This window comes from Tamandua tetradactyla, chromosome 7 (genome assembly GCF_023851605.1).
Source record: "Tamandua tetradactyla isolate mTamTet1 chromosome 7, mTamTet1.pri, whole genome shotgun sequence".
Classification (NCBI taxonomy): domain Eukaryota; kingdom Metazoa; phylum Chordata; class Mammalia; order Pilosa; family Myrmecophagidae; genus Tamandua; species Tamandua tetradactyla.
In genome coordinates this window covers 31,681,167-31,702,968 of record NC_135333.1, presented here as the reverse complement: position 1 = coordinate 31,702,968, position 21,802 = coordinate 31,681,167, and the positions used below count along the sequence as shown (strand labels likewise).

At 53.6% G+C, this 21,802-nt stretch overlaps 1 protein-coding gene and 1 long non-coding RNA gene across 4 annotated transcripts; one reads left to right on the top strand and one right to left on the bottom strand.

Moving 5' to 3' along the window:
• Positions 1 to 1,921: 1,921 nt before the first annotated feature.
• CBX7 (chromobox 7) lies at positions 1,922 to 20,905 on the top strand. 3 transcript variants are annotated; one of them, XM_077168864.1, is made up of 6 exons: positions 1,922 to 2,033; positions 4,130 to 4,173; positions 10,644 to 10,709; positions 14,290 to 14,356; positions 17,202 to 17,274; positions 17,646 to 20,905. In XM_077168864.1, the coding sequence occupies exons 1-6, from the start codon at positions 1,965 to 1,967 to the stop codon at positions 17,801 to 17,803; spliced, it is 477 nt and encodes a 158-aa protein (XP_077024979.1). In that variant the 5' UTR covers positions 1,922 to 1,964; the 3' UTR covers positions 17,804 to 20,905. The 3 variants fall into 3 exon arrangements, with proteins under 3 accessions (XP_077024979.1, XP_077024978.1, XP_077024977.1); XM_077168863.1 differs by having other exon boundaries at positions 16,923 to 17,274; positions 17,649 to 20,905; XM_077168862.1 differs by having other exon boundaries at positions 16,923 to 17,274.
• On the bottom strand, positions 11,345 to 18,444 carry LOC143690998 (uncharacterized). Its single transcript, XR_013179307.1, has 4 exons — positions 17,121 to 18,444; positions 15,379 to 15,570; positions 13,185 to 13,384; positions 11,345 to 11,638 (listed from the first exon to the last, which is right to left on the bottom strand). It is a non-coding gene; the product is annotated as an uncharacterized LOC143690998 (long non-coding RNA).
• Positions 20,906 to 21,802: the final 897 nt, after the last annotated feature.

Here is a 21,802-nt window from a genome sequence, read left to right as displayed (position 1 = left end):
TTCTTGCCTACCTTAGGCAAGGCTTAGGATAGGATTGCTTTCTCATTCTATTTTGTCCTCCTACTAATTTGGATGAATATTATGCACTGCATTCCCACCCTCATGGTGGATTCCTAAAAATGACAACTTACATTCTTATCAAAGTCTAAGTCTATTTGACATCTTCACGTTCTTCCTGAGGAATACAAGAATACAAGGATCTTAGAACACAGTAACCCCACTCACCCAAGATATATGTCATTGTTGTTGTGTATTTAAAACCTATTTTTATCCAGAAGACATTGTTCTTATTGTTTCATAGTATCAATGTTCTTCATTGTTCTTTATGCCCTATTGCCTCAGACTTCTGTCTGTGTCATCTTCCTCCTGTTTGAATTTCCTCTGGAATTTTCTTTAGGGAGGGTCTGCTAGTGGCAACTCAGTTTTTGTATTTCTAAGTGTTATTATCTTACCCTTATTCTGGAAAAGTATTTTCATTTGGTAAACAATTCTTGGAAGATATTTTTACCAGGTACATAATTCTAGGATGAGAGTTATTTTCTCTCAGAACACTGAATATATCATTCCACTGCCTTCTGGCTTTCTTTGCTCCAGAGAAAAAGTCAGGCGTAAAATCCTTAATGTCCTTTTCATTGTGCTATATGGAGGTGTTTGGATTTTGTTCCAAGGGCATTAGGGAGCTATATGGAAGGTTTTAAGCACTCTGACGACTCAATTAGATCTGCATTTTAGAAAGTACACTCTGGCACTGCGTGGACAATGGATTGGAGGAAATGGCAGCTTGGTGAGAGACGTCGCTTGAGGAGAGAGAGAGAGAGAAGGGTAGGTGTAGAGGTGAGGAGAGAGGGGCAGATCTGCGTTAAGGTCGGAAAGGCAGGGCATGGGAATCAGCGCAGGGGAGGGGCAGGGATGACTGTCTGGTTCCTGGCGCCGACGCTGTTCTCCGAGGTAGCGAACACGAAGGAGGTGGCAGTGGGCGGGGGAGATCGAGTCTTCTTGGACCTCAAGATCCATTTATTTCACAAATACATGGTAGCAAGCGCCACGTGCGTTGGGGAACTTGGGACAGCGCGGCAGCCAAACCCATCTCCGCGTGCACTTTACAATTCACCGCCGCCACACCCGCCGCCAGTTACTGCGTCGTCTGGGGGCCTTCCAAACAGCTACCGCGTCTAACCCGGCGCCTCCGCCCGCGGTTGGAGGACGGCCGATAGAGGCACCTGCCTAGAATGGCTCCGGGGCCAGGATCTAGACAGAACTCGGTTCTGCGGTGCCCCGACGGGTTGGGAAACCTTTGCCATCCAACCTCCAGCGGCTCGAGGGTCGGCGCCCGCGGCCCCGCCTACGCCTTTGTGGGAGGTGGGGCAGATAACTTCCACGCTCGGTGCCTCTGTTTCCTCAGTCTACCCCATGGAATAATGCCCTTTCCGGCACCTCAGAGTCACCGCGTGGAATTTAGGTAACGCGTCTAGGTGTTAATTATCACGTCCCGCCCTGGCCTGGCGCGAGGCGGAGCGACGAGACGCGCGGGCCGTCCAAGCGCAGCAGCCCGTACTCACGCCAAATAAGTCCCACCAGCTGGTGACTCTGATAAGCGGCGCCTCTTATCTCACTCTCGGGCGGGGCTCTCGCGAGGGCGGGTCCAGGGGCGGGGAGCGGGAGGTGAGGGGGCGGGGCGTTGACAAGTAGGGCGCGAGCCGAGCCCCTGCGAGCGCGCGCGCGCTCCCCGCCCCCTCTCCGCGCGCGCACGCGCGCGCGCCGGGGAAAACGTTGCGCAGGTTCAAAAATGGAACGTCGGCAGCGTGAGGGAGCGCGAGGGGGTGTGCGCGCGTGCGTGTGCGCGTGCGCGCCCGGGCGAGGGTGACTGGGACCCCGCCGGCCCAAGCATCGCGCGCCGCAGCCGCGGCTCCGCAGCTCCGCCCCCGGCCCGGCCCGGCCCGGGGCCCGCTCGCCCGCCGCCCCGCATGGAGCTGTCAGCCATCGGCGAGCAGGTGTTCGCCGTGGAGAGCATCCGGAAGAAGCGCGTGCGGAAGGTGAGGCTGCCCGGGGGCGGCTCCCTGTACCCTTCTGGGGGCCCCTCCTTTCCCCAGCACCGCCCCCTCCACGCTGGAGGTGAGGGGGAAAGTGGGCGGGGGTCCAGGCAGCCCCTCCTTGCTGGGGCTGCCTGCCCACAACGTGCCTCAGTTTCCCCTACCGCCTCATAGGGCAAGTTAAAGAAAAGTTGTCGCTTTGGGATACTGGCGGCAGCTGAACCCTTCACAGTTGGAGAGAAGGATAGGGATGTAGGGATTCAGAGCGCCAGTCCTCCTCATCCATCCTCATTCTAAATATGGAGAGACTCAGGCCCAAGTGGAGGAAACGACTAGCCGGTGTTAGTGGCAGAACTGGGTCTCGAACTCGGGACTATGTACTCTTGGTATCAAGTCCTGTGAAGTTGGAGGCGGAGCTTTGGAAAAGTGGAGCCCAGAGCGATCCCGCCCCACTGTCTTTGAGGTTTTCCTGCTGGACTTTGACCTTTCCGATTCCTCCTTTTACCCCCTTCACCAGTGTACACCACCTTCACCAGTACCCTCCTACTCCAGGTACTCTAGCCCCGCCCGGGATTCTTTGAAGCCGCCCACGGGTCGCTGGGCATCCTCGAAGCTCCACCCCTTCTGTTTTCGTCTCCAAAACACACCCTGCAATTTAAGCAGGGGGCTGTTTTGCTGGGTTCAGGGCCCCGCACGTGGGGAACGGACTTGGCTGTCTTGGTCTGGCAGTACGTTTCTTCTGCACGTGTTTGCCGAGCAGCGCGCATCCCTCATCTCCCTTGTGCAACCTCTCCGGAGGCCTGAGGGGTCACCTCCTCCCATTTGACAGAGGCAGAAACCGAGGCCCAGGCAGGGGAAGTGACCTGCTCAAGGTCACACAAGTTAGAGATAGAGGTAGAGCAGCAGCTCGGGTTGGCTAACTGCCAACCTCCATTTTCAGACAGAAAACTGAATCCTGGAGTCTTGGGTAAGAGGTGAGGATGAAGGTGAATCAAGCTTTTCTGCCCCCAGTAGCACTTACGGTTGAGCTCTGTCTTCTGGTTGGGGCGCGCTTGCCTCTTCTCCTTTTGCCTGGGGTTTCCTCAATTTAAGGGAGAATTAGTTTGGCCCACAAAACCTGGTGCTTTACTTGCAGTGTAACCTGAAGCAGGTACAGTGATGGGCCCCCTTCTCCAGTGGGGCCTGAGGGGTAGTGCAGGAGAATGAGGGTCTCATTTCTTCAGCCATTCACTCAGAACCTACTTATTGAGGATATATTACATACCAGGCACTCTCTAAGCTCCAGAGATACATCCCTTCACTCAGGGAGCTGATATTCTGGCAGGGGAGACGGACAATGACTGAGGAAATAAAACTGCAAGAAGGTGGCCAAGAGACATTGCCTGGTCTTAAAGTCTAGATGGGGAGGGGCTGCAAGCTTCAGATTGGGGTGGGCTGGAAACTTTCAAGTTCCTCTTGGCTGTGAGAAAGGGGAGGCCTAGCTTTATTTTCTTTATTTTCTAACAGTGGGAAGGATGATCATCCTTTCTGAAGGTGGGGACTTTGTCAGCCTTCTCTGGCCAGGATCTTTTGAGTTGAGAGTTCTAAAGCCTCTGAACTAGAGTTATTCCCTCCCAGGACTGATGGGGCTGGACCATGGGTGAGGGGAAGGAGGAATTTTCTAGGATTTGAAGAATCTTCCAATCTAAAACAACAACAGCAAAAGAGTTTTGGTTTTGGCACTGGGACTCTGGATACTATGGATCTCTGGCCGTGCACATCCCCCTTCCTGGTCTCAGTTTTCCCACATGTGACATGAGGAGGTTGGGTCTTCAAGCTCCTGCTGTGAAAGTCCCAGAGGTGTTTGCAGCCAGATGTGCTCCTGTGCTCTTGTAGGGATGGTGGTCTGGGGTGGTTATGCAGCAGCCAAATTTGGGGCTCAGGGTTGACAAGGTTCTGGTGGAGGGTCCCTGGACTGTGTGTGTGTGTGCGTGTGTGTATTGGGAAGTAACAATCTGCAGAGAGCATGTGGAGCTGAGGTCCTTCAGGCCTGACTGTCCTGCAGGTATTGTTGGGGTGATGTCATGCCTCACTGTATCCCCTTCTCTCTCTTTTCCCAGGGAAAAGTCGAATATCTGGTGAAGTGGAAAGGATGGCCCCCAAAGTAAGGATCCTTTGTGTGCGTCTGTCGGCTTGCCTGTCCGTCCCTCCACCAGCATTTTGCTTTCTTCCCTGATGGTTTTTTAGCTTCAGTCGCTCTTATAATTGGCCAGCTGACCTTGATCGAGTCATCCCTTTCTTTGGGCCTCAGTTTCTCTTCAGCCAGCTGAGGGGCTTGGAGCACATGAAGGTCAAGGTGGGCCATCAGCTTCTCTTCTCAACCCATGCCCTTCAAGTGTTGAGTTCCATCTTCTGGTTGGACCCTCTGCGCCTTTTGACTCCTTTCCCTCTGGGTATCTGGAGGTTGAGGCTCAGCATCTTGGCTTCAGAGATGGCTGCTGGCCAGGTGGAGTGGCCCCCAAGGCACAGCAAGTATTTCAAGTACAAAGGAAATTCATCCAGTGGTCCCCCAGACTGCTCAGTGCCATGCAGGGGCAGAGCCTGAGCCTGCTGTGCCTTTGGATGGCTCTCTCCAGTCGATAGAGCAGGCTCCCATACAGCTTGTGAGGTTCGTGTAACTGTGATCTCTGTAGATTAAACAGGCTCAGAGAGGGTAAATCTAAGGTCACACAGCAAGTGGAGGTGGAGGTGGGGCTTGAACCATTCTTTCCTATTTCAGGTATCTCCTCTGTGCCTCCCTAGTATCACCATCCCAGAGTTGAGGGGTTGGGGACCGTGTCTAAGACCTCTCTGGGTGGCTCCCTGTCAAGGCCCAATCAGAAACTCACCCACCAACAAATCACCTTCCAGCAGGGAGTTTCAGGTGTGAGGGAATGAGCCAGTTGTAGGCCTCCCCATTGGCCTATAGGTGCCACACCCCCTGTTTCACCTCCTTGAGACTGACTTCTGGAAACCCCCTCTGCCCAGAGGCTCCACTGACTGGGCCAAGAGGGCCTTTCTGTTGTGTTGGTGTTGGGTTTAACCTGGTGTTGGGTCCTGAGAGCAGCCTGGTGGGGGGTGGAAGGTGGGGGTTTGGGGGGTGGGGGAGGTGGTAAATAGCAAAGGGGAAGACAGTCCATGCGCCTCAGCTTCCCTCTCCATAAAACAGCTTCAGTAGTGTACACCATGCTCTCCTCTCACAGGCTGGGCTAATGGGCACATGTTCATTCATCCCCACCTGCTGCTTCTAATCTCCCTTCCCTAACACCCTTGGGGGCTGAAGAAGGATCCCCTCCTCCTCCGGGATGGTCAAAGGTGGATTTCAGGCTTGGGTATTGAGGGAGGGAAGAAGTGACAGGACAAGAGGAGCACAAGGGGCAATGAAGGAAGGTTGTGGGATGATTGGCAGGGGCACTGACTCCTGGGCCACTCCCCCTCTTAGCTTTTGCACTGGAGCTGTGGTCACCAGCATGCCAGCCTTTAAAACACTTTTGCTTCTTTTCCTTCTCTAAAGACTCCATGTTTTGAAAGATTTCCTTCTCTAAACAGAGGCACCGCTAATTAAAAGTTACTTCTCCCATCTTATTGATCGCAAATGAATACATCTGGGCATCAGAATTTCAGTCAGGAGGAAGAAGATGAGAACTCCCCGGCAGTCCATTTATTTTAGTCCTAGGTGCAGGCCTGGCTGCCCACTTGACAGCTTTGCCTCAAACTGGCTGGACCTCTCCATCATCTTCAAATTGGAAAAATAAATCCTCCTTTGAGGGATTGTTTGGAGGATTAGATGATGCTATAAAGTACTTTTGGGCCAGACCAAACACTTAGTAAATGTTGGCTGTTAATACAAAGCTAGATATATAGGCCTCTATGTCTGTTTTTCTCCAGCAAGGAAAGACATCTGGGGGACTTTATTCCTCACAGGAACTCAAAGTAGTCTTAGAAATTACTTAGATCAGTCCTTCCATTTTTTCAGATGGGCAAATTGAGACCCTGAGAGGGGAGGTCATTATAAGAACATAACTGTTGCCCTCGTGCAGTGTAGTTCCTGTTTGATGCCTGTGTAAGGCAGGTATGACTCTTGGTATCCCTACTTCACCAGGGGAAAACCAGAATTTTAGTCAGGGGAAAGTCAGGAGAGCCAGGGTGCCATTGTAGCCCGCTTTGTCTTTAATCCTCCCTCCTCAGGGGCCTGTGCTTGGAGGGGAAACCAAGAAAAAGTAGGGAGTGGGTGGTCAGGTAGGCTGCTTCCTCCAGGCCTGAGAACCTAGGCGGGGAGTGGGGCTCATAACAGTGACATGGCAGTCACCATGATTTAAATGAGCACTTGCTCTGTGCCAGGCCCCTGTTAAGCCTTTACCAGCCTTGCCAATAATCTCCCCCCAACAACAAATGACTGCTCTTCTTCCCCAGTGGCAGGGCACAGGATTTTATTGCTTGTTCTGAAGGCTCAGCAATGGGCACAGGGAAAGGCCAGGGGCCTGTTCGATCAATAGCTGCTAGTGCTCTTAAAGCCACAGAGACCTTGGGAGAACACACCCTCATTTCAGCTTGCCTAGGACCCTGCTCTATGCCCTTTAGGAATGCCTTCCTTCCTTTCCCACTTGCAGATGCTATCCCGGCTCAGCTTTTAGGGAGCATCACCTGCCTCTGTGGAGGTTTAGTAATGATAGTATTAGTGGGAACTGCAAGAATCAGGCTGTCAGTCATTAAGCTCCCATTATGAGTCAGGCATTGGCTTAATTGCCTCATAGCGACCCATTTTACAGATGGAGAGAATGAAGCCCACAGCAGAGAAGAGGACTTGTCCAGAGTCATACAGTTTGGGATTTAGGACTGTGGGCTGCCTGATCCCAGGTGTGGGATCCATCCCCTGGGATGCCTAGAAAGCTACGCAAAAGATGGCTCAGAGTCTGTTGTCTGCTGGCCTTTAGGCCACTTCATTGGGTAGTGCTCGGGCATTGGAGCTGGGCTAGCTTGGTTATGTAGAATTACCAGCTGTGGTGGAGGAAGCTTCTCCTGTGCCCTGGCACTGTTAGGAGACTCAGTTTTTCTTGTCCCAGGCTGTCTTCAGCAGAGCCCTGTGAGGTTAGGGTCTAATTTTACAGAAGGGAACATGGAGGCTCAGAGAGCTTGAGGGCTTAGTTGTGGGTCACACAGCTGGTAATTCTACATAACCAAGCCTCTGTGCTCAGTTCTGGCCTGCACGTGGCCTCTCCTTTGCTGTGTGACTCTGGGCCAGGTTTTTGCGCTCTCTAGGCTTTTAAAATTGATTTAATTAACGCTTGTTGGTGTTATTATGTACCACACCTATCAAAGTGATTTACACGGTTTAATACATCTAAACCTCACGACCGCCCGAGGGTTAGGGACCATTAGTAGCTCAACTTTGTGGATGAGGAAACGAGGTGCCGAGCCACTTGCCCAAGGCCGCACCCAGGCAGCCTGGACCTGAGCCTGCTACGGTGTTCCTCATTTGAGGAAGCTTTAAATTGGGTGGTGGTGGGGTGCAGGTATTGGCCTGGCTCTGCGGGAACCCTTAGGTGGTTCTGCTCAGCACCCCCGCCCCTGCGTCACAACTCTGCAGCGCCTCCTGCCGAGAAGGGGCCGGCGGAGGTGGCGGCGTACGCCCTCCGCTGGCGCTCCTTCCTCACTACGTGCCCCTTCCCCGGTTGGGGAGCCCCAGCAGCAAGGGGTTAAGGCAGAGAGCGGCCGCTTGTTTACCCGCGGGGGGGGCGGGGCTGGAGGTCACGTGTCGGTGTTTATCTCGGAGCCGGCGCGCTGTCCCCGCCCCCTGCCCCCTATTGGCTTGCACCGTAACCCTCGGCGTGTACCCCCGTGTGCGTGCGCGTGCGCGTGCGCGCCGGACTTGTTGCGGGAGGCGAGGAGGGGCGGGAAAAGCCGGGGACCCGCCCCTGTTCCCATCCTGGAGCGCTCTCTTCCCGCCCAGAGGACGCGCCACCCGTCTGCGGACCAGGCCGGTCCAGAGAGGTCGTGGTGGGCGGGAACCCAGCTGGCCCCAAGTCCCAGCTCCCGGTGCCTCCCGGGCTTGAGACTCAGCCAGCTGCGCGCTCCAGTCTTGCCTCCGCTGGGTTGTTCGCGAAGCTCGCTTCCCCTCGTTGTGGTCCTAAACTTCCCCCGCCTCCACTGCCGAGGGGCGAGTGAGGTCCCCCACTTTACGTGGGGCGGTGTCCGAGAGCTTGAGACACTAGTCCAACCCTCTCTGGAGCACGGAGCAGGGCCAGGCCTCCTGCTGCCAAAGCTGACCACCGTCTGCCTCTGGCTAGGAACAATCTCTTCCTCAACCGAGCTTTTCTGTGCACCCACTGTGTGCCAGCCCCGTGCCAGACACTGAGGCGGGGGTCAGGAGGGACCTCCCAGCCGGGTGGGGCACTAGACAGTGACAGGTGAGGGAACCGAAGGAGAGGGTTGCTGAAAATCAAAGTACCGATCTCAGCCTGGTGGGTACGGGCTCTATGCGTTGGACATGATGCTTACCGCCGTGCCTCGGTTTCTTCATTATAAGATGGTAGAAATAAGAGACCTGCCTCCTAAGGTTGTTGGTAGGATGGAGGTTCTGGGCTGGAGTCATGCTGATGCATCTGGCTGTTATTGGGGTGGTGGTGGTGGTTGAGATGAGGAAATTGAGGTCCAGAGAAGGCTAGGGACTTGCCAGAAATCACACAGCGGTTACATCAGCAAAAAATGGGAGGGCTTTGGGGGAAGTGGTCAGGGCAGAGAGGACTAGAAAATTGTAGAGACATGTCAACAGAGAAAAAGGAGATAAAGAGAGGCAGGCTATTCAGGGGAGAACATAAAATTCCTCCTTATTACAGTTGAGAAAAGTTACCATTTATTTTGGGTAGAGAGGTAGGTTAGTTGCTCCTCGTTTAGGCTTCACCCAGCTGTTTCACTTTCAGCATTTCTGCGTGGGTGAGTGAAACTCTGAAAGTGGCTTCAGCAGCCATTCCTGGAGCACCTGGGGGCCAGTGCCTGGGCGGGGGGACTGACAAGGGGTTGCTCACTGACTGCCAGGATGTCAGCTGGATTCATCAGTATTTATTGCAGGTGTCAAGTGCAAGAGGAGAGGCTGTGGGAGGGCAACAGAGGCTAGCTGTCTGTTGGACAGCTTAGAAGGGGGCGTCTGGGAAAGCTCCAAAGACCTGGCTCAAAAAGGATGACTGGGAGTTCCCTGGAGGGGCAGGGCACTCTAGGGGGACAGCACAGCTGCAGAAAGGAAGGGAGGTGTGACTATGCCTCCATGGGCTGCGTATGCAGCACATAGATGCTTCAAGGTTCTTTGGGGGGTGTAGATCTTTGTTGCTGAGTTCACAGAACCCTAAAGAGCCCTGGCAGGAAAGAGGTGTGCAGAAGTGTTAGTTGAAAGGAAGAAAGGATTCTGCTCTTGGGTAGCTTGTTGTCTGAGTCTAGATTGGACTAGTGTTCAGTATCACATGAGATATCTCAGGACCATCTAAGACAAAGGTTTTAGCTCAGGTGATTAGGAGGCAGCAGGGGCAGGGAGCTCTGCTCAGCCTCTTTCTGCTCTTAACCTGTCCCTGATGCCTGTTCATCCCAACCTGAGCCTCCCTGGCACAGCCTCTGACCAAAATCACAAAACATTGCTTCGTTTTGTTTATGTATTTTAATTTTTATATACTAACATCTATTTATGAGTGATACTTATTTTTCTGTTTTTGGAGATCATATAAATTTGCTTTAAAGATAAGGTTATTTAAACAATAAAAAAATAAGCTGCTTTGAAGGCTAAGGAAATAAAAGTGCAGGTGGAGCCAGGTTGGTACAGACATCACCACGGTGATGCCACGAGTAGCTGAGCTTCAGGTCTGCTTAGTCCCTGCCTGGCTCCGCCCCAGCAGGGGAATGCTGTTTGGTATAGGGGGTGGTAGAAGATCCTCTGGGGGAAATACCAACAGGGGCCTGCCGTAGGATGGCTGAACTGTTCAGTCACTAGACATTTACCAAATACCTTCTGGGTGCCCAGAGACAAGGAAAACTCAGAACTGGCCAGAAGATGTCTGTGTGACCGAGGAGGTAAGCTGGGGCTGGGGCTTGATGGGTGGGGTAGAAACAGCAACAGGGGTGAACACTTACAAAGTGCTCATTGCATGCAGGCTCTTGTCTAAACACATCTAATCAGATGGGGCCATTGAAGCACAGAGATGTTCAGTAAACTGTTCAATGTCACACAGCTAGCAAGGGGGCAGAACAAGGATTTGAACCCAACAACCTGGTTCCAGAGCCCCTGCTTTTTACTATGTTCTCTAGCCTCTCTTCAGAGGGGTGTCTAGAGCTCACATGGGCCTACTTTGTTTCAGGCACCAAGGGGCTGTGGTGACCTTGAGTGTAATAGGGAGTCAGGCACCATCATGATTACAGTGTGGTGTGAACAGTGTTCAGATCGAGGGGCGTTTTGGGGTCATTGGAATCCTTGGGAGTCCCCTGACCCAACTTGGGTGGCCAGACACAGCTCCTTGGAATAGATAACAGTTATGCTGGAGCAGAGTAGGGGCCAGCAGATAGCGACTGCCAGGCAAGAGTGTGGCAGCTCTAACCTCTCATTCTTCTGCCCAGGTACAGTACGTGGGAGCCAGAGGAGCACATCCTGGACCCCCGCCTCGTCATGGCCTATGAGGAGAAGTAAGGGGGCTTCGTCCTCCCGTTGGGTCTGAGCAAGGGATCACTGGGGAGGAGCTTCTGGCAGGGGCAACCCAACCTCACCTGTAGCTGGGGGAAGGTGATAGATACCAGGTCCCTGGGTGACTGAGGCCAGGGACCCTTTCCTGTGGCTGGGTGATGTTGGCTACTTCCTTTTACTCCCCAGGCCTTGTCTCTCTGCTGTAAAATGGGCCACCCCTAAAAATACCTGCTCTGATATCCCCATAAGGTAGAGGTTTCATTTGCAGTGCAGAATGTAAAAATCCTTCAGAAAAATGCCTTACATGTGAGGGGTAAGCAATGTCAATAAAGCCCATGACGACAGAGCAAAGGTATATTCTCCTTGGAGAGTCTGTCACCAAAAGAAGGAAAGTCTGATGAAGGGGAGGGTATCTGAATTCTGGTGCATCACTGGTGGCCACTTCCTAGTGGAGTGGCCTGAGGCAGAGCCCACCTCCTGGGTCTGTACTTCCACACAGGGTTCTGTGGGTCAGTCTGTGCTTGACCTCTCCACAGGTGGGCAGTGATGGCACATTGTAGGGAAGAGCCTTGGGTCCAAATGTTGTTGTTCCTCCTGTGGGTGATCTAGCCACTCCCTTCCACACCAGCATCAGCCCCCTCGCAGCCCTCAGACCCTCTACCACTGCCCAACCAACCCACCCCTCACAGTGTGGGACCGTCTCACAAAATCCTTTTTATTTAGCCACTTACAACAACCTCCTGAGATGGGGACTAGAGTGTTACTGGACAGCTGAGGAAACAGCGGCTCTGAGGGGTCAGGGAACTTGCCTAGCAGCCTCACAGCTGGGAGCCAGCACAAGGAGAACTTAAGTAGGGCTCCTGCCTCCAGGTCTGACATTCACTGCTGCTCTTGCTGCTGCATTCTCACTGCTTTTCCCCCAGGAGGTTTCCTGGTACAGATTTAAAGGAAAAGGGGCCTTGCTCAAAAGGGTTGTGACCCTTAGGAGAATCTTGCAGAATGTCCTGGGATATGGTAAGGAGAAGATTGGGAAGGTCAGAGGCCTGGATGAGCTCCAGCCTGGCTCTGCCATTCACCAGCCATGAGGTGCTGGCCTTCCCCCCCCCCCAGCCTTAGTTTCCCCATCTGTGAAATGCTGACCACCTCAGGGGGTCTCTTGGGGAACAAACATATGGTGAAGGCACTTTGTAAATGATTAACTGTGGGCACATGTGTGAATTATCTTCCTGATGGTAATTTGGGGTCAGCTGGTTAATTCGTTCATTTTCATTCAAATATTATTGAGGGCCTACTATGGGCCAGGCATTGTTCTAGGTGCTAGAGACACAGCAGAGAACAAAACTGACCCATCGGGAAAGGGAGGGCCACTGAGAGAGGGCCTTGTAAGTACTGGTAAAAGATTTTATGTTAAATGAGCCACAAAAGTCAATAGCTAAGGAATTAATTAGGAGCTTGGAGACCCTTACAGACCAGCCATGTGACTTTTGGCTCAACCCTTGTCTCTCAGCTTGGGTAAAAAGGTGCCCATTTTAACACCTACTTGCAGGGTTTTTGAGACTAGAAGGAGTCTGGCAGGGGGGCTGTAACATGGGAGTGGGTGGGGGTGTTTGAGAGGGCTGTGAGGGCTTGCTGGGGCCAAGACCCTGAGGGGGTGCTGCCCTGCATCCGTGGACACCCAGGACAGAGGGTCCGGTATGAACAGAAACTAGGCCCCAGGAAAGAAAGGGCGTGATGGAACAGACCCTCACTTCCCACCCCACCCTGACACATGCACATATGCACACATGTATGCCCACCACCATTTGCAAGGCAGGAGCAGGGCATTGCAGGTTGGCAACTGGCATCTTGTGGCCTGGCCCCCAGTACTGCTCGCTGGCCCCTGATGGGACCCCAGAGACCTGGAGTCTGGCCTTGGCCTCATAGTGCCGAAGAGGAAGGCCCTGACCAGGCCCAGGCCTGGAGCTCAAAGCTCAGCACAGTTACCAGTGGTGGAAGCTATCAGAATTTCAGCAAAGGGCAAGTGAATTACCCTCTCTGTGCCTCAGTTTCCACAACTGTAAAATGGGGCTAATAACAGAACCTCCCTCATTGGGTGGAGGTGAGGATTAGAGCATTTGGAGCAGTGCCTTGCACATAGTGCCCAGCGTGTGGGGATGATAATAATAACAGTAGTGATAATAATGATAAAAGACCCTAAAACTCTTGGTATAACTATGTATTCCCCCAAGGCCCCTGCCTTCTGTCCCCTTCTCTACTTCTTTCTTTCTTTTCTTCTCTTTACCTTCCCTCTCTCTTCCTTCCTCACTTTAATATTTCAGTCTTTCCACTTCCCATTTTGATGAACATGAGGCACCTTTCTTGCTCCTCATAAGAGGAAGAGCTGGTGCCCAGCTGCGAAGTGATCCTCTGGCTCGAGGGGTTCCAGAGGGGTTCTCCCACGGGTTGGGGTAGACTGGGCCTAGAATGGGGTGACTCACCTGTGCCAGGAGTGGGTCTCAACGTGGGACCCCCAGGCTCCCCATTGTTTCAGAATGCCCTGGGGTACCTGTTGACAGTGCTGGTTCCAGGACCCTACTGCAGACCTGCCGGGCCCTTCACAGCATGCGAGTCCCTGGCTCCCAAAGAGACCCATGTCCGCTGGGGTGTGGAAACTGCTGCCTAGAGGGTGGTCAGATGTCTGAAAAAGATGATACAGGGCTCACTGGTTTACCGTGGGCATAGATCGAAAGACTTGCCACAACCAGTGAGGGGGAAGGGGCCAACTCTCTCTCTGTGTTTCATGGGGCCTCTTGTAGAAAGTATGAACAGAACAAACCAAAATAGGCGGGGTGAATGACTCCATTTTCACCCCACTTTTGAACGTTTCTTTGGAGACTCTGGTTGGTTTGCTCTGTGTATGTTGCATGTGGCTTTTTAAGTGTCTTGTGTGTTTGTATGTTTTGGTATGTGGAGAAGGCCCCCAGCACACAGTCTGGTACCCATCAGGCACTCATCCAGGCTGATTTAGCTCCCTGGTCTCTAGGCAGATGATACCACAGAGTAGGAGCATGACACTCTACCAGGTTCATAAGATCCACACCCGGGAAAATCTGGGCAGAGCTTCACTTACAAAGGAACTCAGCCTTCTCATCAGATCCCCTGGGCAGTTCAAAGGCGAATTTGATTGAGAGATTTTTCTACAACCCATCTAAGATGAGAGTGGAGACTGAAAGTACTTTTGGTGGAGGTGGTGGTGGTCCCCAGTGGCCTGTGGAGCAGAACCCCTGCATGACCCCACAGCTCAGTAACAAGGACCCAGGTCTTCTTGGAGAGCCTCCCTAAGTCCCACGTCAGTGATTGGGACCAGTGGCTGTGCTGACCCCATTTGTCAGATGAGAAGGCTGCGTCCTTGGGGCAGCTGACCCAATTGTTATGGCATCGAGGGAGCCATGGGGAGGAACCTCTACCCCGGATTGGGGGCTGGCCGGTGGAGGGTGTCTCCCTCCTTCACAGACAGCAGAGGGCTGGGTGAGGTGGATGCCTTACTTTCCCTTAAATGTCACTGGTGTTTCCTTTTCTTCTGCTATCTGCTTCACACCCCAGGGAGGAGAGAGACCGAGCATCGGGGTATAGGAAGAGAGGTCCGAAACCCAAGCGGCTTCTGCTGCAGGTAACCCGGTCCGCTTTGTGCCTTCTTTCCATGGGCCTGCCTTGGCCCTTCCCACCAGCCCCTGCCCCACCTGTGCATTTGCATTGGCTAGTTGAGCAGATGAACTTACCTGCCCCTAGTACCATCCAGGGAACTGCAGGGGTGGGGCAATGGGTGGGTAAGTTTTGATGGAAAAAGTTGGGAAAAGCCAAAACTTGTGGGTGGTGCTCAGGGAGACAGCCTGGATATGGGGGTGGGGTGGTGCGGGGAGGAGCCATGGTGGGAGGGAGGCTGGGCACATGGCTAATAGAATCCTAGAATTTTGAAAGCTTTGAATCTTTTAAATAAGGCTTTTTGATGCTAAGAGTCTCCGAGACATGAAAGTGTAATATTTGAGAGCCTGCGAAACATAAACTTTAGAATTGGGGAAACATGGGAGACTGGGATTTTAGAATCTCAGAAATGGGATTTCTTAGAATTCTGGAACCATAGCCTTGGAATATTAGATCCCTTAAATCTACTGTTTAAATCTAATATACTGTTTTTGAGTGAGAAGAAACCTCAGAGGCCTCCTAGTCTAACCTCTGTCAGGTGGAGATCTGGTACCCTTCATAGGTTTGCAGTGAGAAAGTGATGGAATTACACGTGGTGCAGTTATATGATTCTAGGCAAGTCTCAGCTTCTCTGAGCTTGAGTTTTCTCACCTGTACAATGGGATGATAAGAACACCTGCCATCCATAATTTAATAAGGTCCACCAGGTATTTGAACCCCCAAACTAAGGATGCTTTGCCCTCATGCAGTGTGGACTCTGCCAAGCCTCCTGCTTGCACCCACGTCTTTCACCAGAATAGGTAGGCCTTGTTTTATGCAGCAGGTGTGCTCCACAAGGGTTGGTGTGTATTGGGTTCTACGGGGTCTCTACGCATGAGGCTTCATGCCCCTCACAAATGAACATATTCCATCCACCCACCAAGCCTGCAGGTGGTTGCTGTGTAATAAATTTCCCCTTAATAAGTGCTTAGAGCAATAAGCACTTATTACCTGGTTTCTGTTTCGGAAATTCAGGAAGGCTTTGGCTGGTTCTTTAGTGGTTCTCATTTGGGGTGCTGTCAGGGCGCTGGCCAGGACTGACAAGCTGGAGGACCTGCTTCCCTGAGGGCTCTGGATGCCTGGCAAGTTAGTGCTGGACCATGGCCGGAGGCCTGGCTTCTGGCCATACCTCCTAATAGGCCTCTAACTCCCCCAGAGCAGACAATCGCGAGAAAGAGAGGGGGCAGGGGAGGAGAGGGAGAGTGAGACAGAAAGAAGACCGACCACAGGCATTCATTGTGGGAGGGGCTGCTCAAAGGTGTGAATGCTGGGAGGTGGGTATCCCCAGGGGCTCTCTTGGAGGCTGGGATTTCAGTTTGTGTGAAATTTGGCTGATGAAGAAACTGAGGCTCAGGGAGGCTCAGAGTTCACCTAGGGTTTCACAGCAGGATTACAACTCAGATTTGATTCATACCACTCCTGGTTCTCTTTTAGTAGCAATGGTTCTCTCGTGATGAGGTAGGGAAGGACAAAGATGACTTTGCCTTGCCAAATCTTAGGAGAGTTTATTGAGCTGCTGAGAGCCCGCGAGCCAGGTGGGAGGAGTGGTTTCCGTACAACTGCATATAGAGTACACCTTCCTAGCCATTCCCGTGTTTTGACATGCTCTCCCATCATCATAACAACCCCACCCCACGATAAGTGATGGGGCATTAGCAGGCAAGCCTGGAGAATGGGGCCTGCACATATGTTTTCAGCCCCCAATTTGGAGACATTTGACTTCGAATGTCCCATCTGACAGCTTCTCTCTATGCTTGTGAGCTCTTGGCCTTTGGTGGCAGGTGGCAGTAGAAGGTACTATCCCAGAGGGACCTAGGAGCTCCCCACAGCTTAGCCTCAAGAATCTTTCTTGGATTCATATAAATTCCCCCCAAGTCAACAAGACAGATCCCCACATTACAAAAACAACCCTTTGAAAGATGGAAGAACATGCACTCCAGCTCTGTTTTAGCAAGCAGAGAACTGGAGGACTGCGTTGGGGGGTGCGTGGGGGAGACCCCCAGCCCCAAGAGACTTCAAAGTCCAGCCTTTTTTGTCTGCTTCCCACTGTCACTCTGGCAAGCTGACTGTGTCAGCTTTGGTGGTCCTTCAGGAAGCAAAGATTCCTTTCCTACAGGAAGACTAATTCCTTAATCTGCTTCAGAAATCCAAAATTTTTGGTGAAATTCCCACTTATACCTCTCGTGTACTCCTCTGCTGTGTACCAAAGGCCCACCATCTCTGAGCCATTTACAGCCAACTGGGGAGGGACCGAGATGAGGAGCTGACCTGGGCCAGGCCTGGGGCTGTTCCTGGGGTGGTTGGGGACAGCCCTCTGGGGTGGGGCAAGATGGGTTGAGAAGATGGCCAGCTCTGGACCGTTAAATATAGGGAGGAACTGGCTGGACGGATGTGGAAAGGGCACCCGGGGGGTGGGGGAGCAGCATGAGCAAATGTGCACAGTGGGTGGGGGTGGGGGTGGGGCTGACCCGCCGTGCCCTGGCTTGCCCCCGCAGCGGCTGTACGGCATGGATCTGCGGAGCGCCCACCAGGCCAAGGGCAAGGAGAAGCTCTGCTTCTCCCTGACACGCCCACTCGGCAGCGGGAGCCCTGAGGGGGTGGTCAAGGCAGGGGCGCCCGAGCTGGTGGACAAGGGCCCCTTGGTGCCCACCCTGCCCTTCCCGCTCCGCAAGCCGCGCAAGGCCCACAAGTACCTGCGGCTCTCACGCAAGAAGTTCCCGCCCCGCGGGCCCAGCCTGGAGAGCCACAGCCATCGACGGGAGCTCTTCCTGCAGGAGTCACCGGCCCCGGATGTCCTGCAGGCGGCCAGCGAGTGGGAGCCCGCTGAGCAACCCCCTGAAGAGGAGGGTAAGGTCCCCTCAGAGACCCTTCAGGATGGAAAGTTTTTTTGGGTCATCAGGTCCAACCAGCCCCACATGCAGACAGAGTCTGTAGTGTCTCCCCTATGGCCCAGGGGATGCTCACGTGCAGAGCTCAGGGCCTTGAGCCCAAGCCTAGATCTTCTGGTAGAGCCCTTCTCCAGCCAGGGAAAATAAACGCAGTGACCTCTGTGTGCCTAGCCTTGAGCTAGGCCATACCTGGCTGGAGACACAGCGAGGAAGACCTGGGGGTGGGTGCGGGGAGTGGGCAGGGGGGTTGGCCTACATACTGCCACTGGCTCCCCCCCACACCTTGTTGTTGACGCTGTCCCCCTGTCCGTCTTTCTCCCCTGGCTGCAGCAGATGCAGACCTGACCGATGGGCCCCCTCCCTGGACCCCTGCGCTCCCCTCAAGTGAGGTGACAGTGACTGATATCACCGCCAACTCCATCACCGTCACCTTCCGCGAGGCCCAGGCAGCTGAGGGCTTCTTCCGAGACCGCAGTGGGAAGTTCTGAATCACCGTTTTTACTCTTAAACTGTTTTCTTCTGGGCTTCGGGGGTGGGGTGGGGTGGACTTTCAGAGATGGGGAGGGGGTGGATATGGGGTAATTATTTTATTTAAAAAAAATACCAAAACAGAAATAGGGGGTTAAGCCCCACCACTCTCCCCATCCCACCCCCCAGCCCCTTTCTCTGAGAGTGGTGTTTACAGAGGTCTGGGGTGGGTAGGGCAGCCTAGTGTTGCCTGACAGGACGTCGTTGCCAGGGCAGCAGGGACGGGGCCACTTCCCCTGAACACCTTTGTCATCATGTTTCCCTGGAGACACAGCAACGGGTCCTCGGAATTAAAGGATACATGGAAGGCCCAACCCTCTGCCTTGAGTAGCCCACCCAGCCTTCTGGTTGGTTTTCCCTTTCCTTTTTTTTTTGATCGGATCTTTATTTTTAACTTCTCACTTGGGCTTTGTGGTGGGATGTGGAGACTGGCTTTAACCAGTAGTGATGGGTCAGAGGGAATGGGCTGGAGGGAGGCAGCTCTGACTCAGACCCCCATGGCGGCCCGGGCTGGAGCCTCTCTCTGAGAGCACCCCCTCTCACCACCTCGCCTGCACAGAAATGCCCACGCACACCCCCAGCTGCACAGCTGGGCACTTCTTGCCCCTCACTTATGTCTACAGACATGTCCACGTGGGTCTTAAATCTACCATTTAGAATCCTTGCCCAGGTGAATGTGGGCTCACAACTCACAGGAACTCACCACACTAAACTCCTTGCACAGCCCATCACATGCTAGGATCTGCGCACAGCTGTCAGCGGAGGGCAGGGGCCCGCCTGTGGGATGCCCTGATGCCCCCAGCCTGCAGGTGGGTGCTGGGGTTTCACTGGACCAGGCTGTAGGCGGGCTGGCATCTACAGAGGTGTGCTGGCACAGCCGTGCAGGTCTTAAAGCCCTCATGCCCTGGCCCTCCCCTCCTGAGGGGTTCTTATTCTTTCTGACTCAGGTGACTTTCCAGCCCCCAGCTTCCCTCTTTTTGTGTTCTCCCCCTAACTCAGCCCACCCAGGTGTGGGTAGTCAGGGAGGGAGTGTCCTGCACCTTCTCAGGGCAGCCCTTGACTCCTTCCATCCGGCGCCCTTCCCCCACCCTACCTAACTTCCACAGCTGAGACTGACCTTGTTTTCCAGGGGTGGGGGTGGGGGTTCTGCCATGTCTTCCTGTGGCGGGGCTGCAGTGTGTGGTGGATCAGGCTGGGCACACGCCTGATTTGCAGGTCAGGGGTTCTGTCTGCCAGGAGGGGGCACTTGCTTTCTAATTTGCACTAAGGTGCCCTGTGGGCTAGGAGCTTCCCTGCCAGTGAGGAGCGGCTTCTCCCCCATCTCAGCCCCATCTGGGAGAGAGGGCCCGGTGGGGAGGGGCATGGGAGAGATTGTAAAAGATTGGCCCCCAACCCCCCTGCCCTGTTGTCGGAACCTAGCAAGGGTGTGGCCTGGAGCCGAGAAGGAGTCGGAAGCCCTTCTTAACCTTCCCCAAGACCGTCTCCTGGCTCTATTCTCAGCCTCAGGAAGTCAGCAGAACCTCTGGAGGCAAGATTAGGGTGACTTTCCACCCATACCCCCTCTTCTTGAGCTCCCAAGCCAAAGACAGCCTGTACCCTATTTCTGTTTGGGGTGTCCTGTTGGTAAGATCCCCAAATCCTGAGTCTCTCTCTCCCTTTCTTCCTTAACCTCAGTTGTCCAGGGTCAATTCAGTGCTTCCATTGGGGAATGATCCTCTTTAGGGTGACCTGATGTCACCCCAGCCTAGGGAGTTCAATCCAAGGGAGTTTATGTGGGTGGGTCAGGGAAAGGAAGGGGCAGCAGGAAATCCCACCCATCCAGTTGTAGGACCCAGGGAAGGGAAAGAGAAACTTGCATTGGGGGAGGGGCTCTTCCAGAGCACAGTCTCCCAGCAGAGGTGGAGGCGGCTCGGGAGCTGAGGAGGCTGGGAGGACACCTGGAGTTCCGGGGCAGGGTTCTTTGACCCCTCCCTGCCCCACAGACTGCTGATGCCTGGATTGAGGGTGGGTCGGTGAGTGGCGGTCTCTCCAGGTTCATCTTCTGGGTTCCTCACTAATCCTGTACGTTTTGAAGCTGTCGTGACTCATGGCGCTGGGACATGGCCAGCAGCTTCCAAAGAAGTGGCAATCCCCACCCCCCAGGGGACACAGGACCTCTTCCTGCCTTGTGGGCACTTTCAGAGAGCTGTTTGTGCAATCTGAGGGTCTGTGGTTGGAGGGACTTTTTTTGTGGGGGGAGCAGCTGCAATTCTGTCAACAGCAGCAGAACACTCCTTGCCTCCCACGCAGCACCTTGGGGCTGAGGGTGCTGGATTCTGGGAGGGTGGGCCTGAGGAGCCTGCCCAGGGCAGCCATGTCGCTCAGGGGCTGTGTGCCCTTAGTACCTTTCCCCGCCCAGGATAGGAGACCGCTGAGGGGCTCAGTGTGGCCTGAGGTGAGAGGAGGCAAGGGGGTTGCTTACCTCCTGCCCCCACACCACCACCACCCCAGAAGGCCAGTACTTGTGGGGATGGGGGGGCCTTTCCTTCCTGCCACCCCCACCCCAATTTCGAATGTAGAGACCAGCCGGTACTTTCTCTTGTGCTGTGGGATGGGATGTGGAGAGTGCTCCTGCAGTCTCATGCCGTGGCCAAGTACCACCTGGCCTCATGATTGTCACTGCTCTTAGGGTGATGGTCTTATTGCCAATTTTCTCCTCCCCTCTTGCTCCAGGGGAAGGCACTATGCTTCTGTCAGGTGGTTTGGCTTTTGCTTTATAAGTGGCCAGGCACAGCTGCCGGGTCTCAGCACAAGAACGCTTCCTTTGCACAGAGTGAGCTTTGGGCTTTGTTCAGACTAAATGAATGTATTTGGGGAGGGGTTGGGGGCACGAGGTGATTACAAGCACATGCCTTTTCTGAGTGAGTGTGTGCTGGGGAGAGTTTGAGTGGATGCAGAGCGCAGTTTTATTTTTGTACTGATATTGGTAAGAGACTGTATAGCATCTATTTATTTAGATGACTTATCTGGTAAATGAGGCAAAAAATTATTAAAAATACATTAAAGATGATTAAAAAACCCAACTCTTTGGCCTTTGATCATTCCTTCTGACAGTTATATAGCTGTGTCGAGGAAAGAGCTCTAGGGGATTGAGCTCCCAGGCTGGTCTTGGACAATTGCGTTTTCTGAGGATTAACGGGAAAGTGGTTTTGGAACTAGAAACTAGAGTGTAAATAGATGGGTGCTCACTGTTGTGGTCCTTGCAGTGTCGGAGGCTGGGCAATGCTTTTGATCTCTCAGCCTTCTATTCACTTCCTCCCAGAGGCTTCTGCTCTAGAACCCAGAGAGTGGTCTCTGCAGTTCCAGGTTCTGAAACTCAGGACCACTCCGGGGCTAACTTTTGCCTCCTGTTTTGTACAGCCAAGCTCAGCTCTTAACCCCTCAGTGGTGGAGCAGAAAGAGTGGGAGACAGGAGAGCCCTTCAGGCATACCTGCATGTGGGTTCCTCACTGGTAGTGCAGAGACAGGTGGGAGGGGTGGGGTCAGCAGTGGGAGGAGCTGAGGGGGTCAGACATCCACCCCTTGCAGTGAGTACTCCACTATGCTTATTCTGTACAACAAATCCACCATTTCACTGAATCTTCACAAAAGGTGGCTAGGACCAATCTCTAAAGACTGATGGTTAGGGGAACAAACCACAATCCTCAGTGCTGCATCTGGTCCCAGGGTGTAAATTGATGCTCATCTCTCCTGCACCACCCATTCTCTTGTCCCCTCCCACCAGCATTTCCATTGGGCTAGGCCTGGTGGGTGACCCGGACTTCTATCCATGAAGAGTCAGAGCCTTTGTTGACTTGTCCTTATTGGTTGGACTGAGGTTGCTGCAATTGCCTGTTGACAATTAACACTCGGCACAGAAGCACCAAGAGACACCTCAGTGACTACACCGAGTTCCAGGCAAACTGCTCTGCCCATTTTAT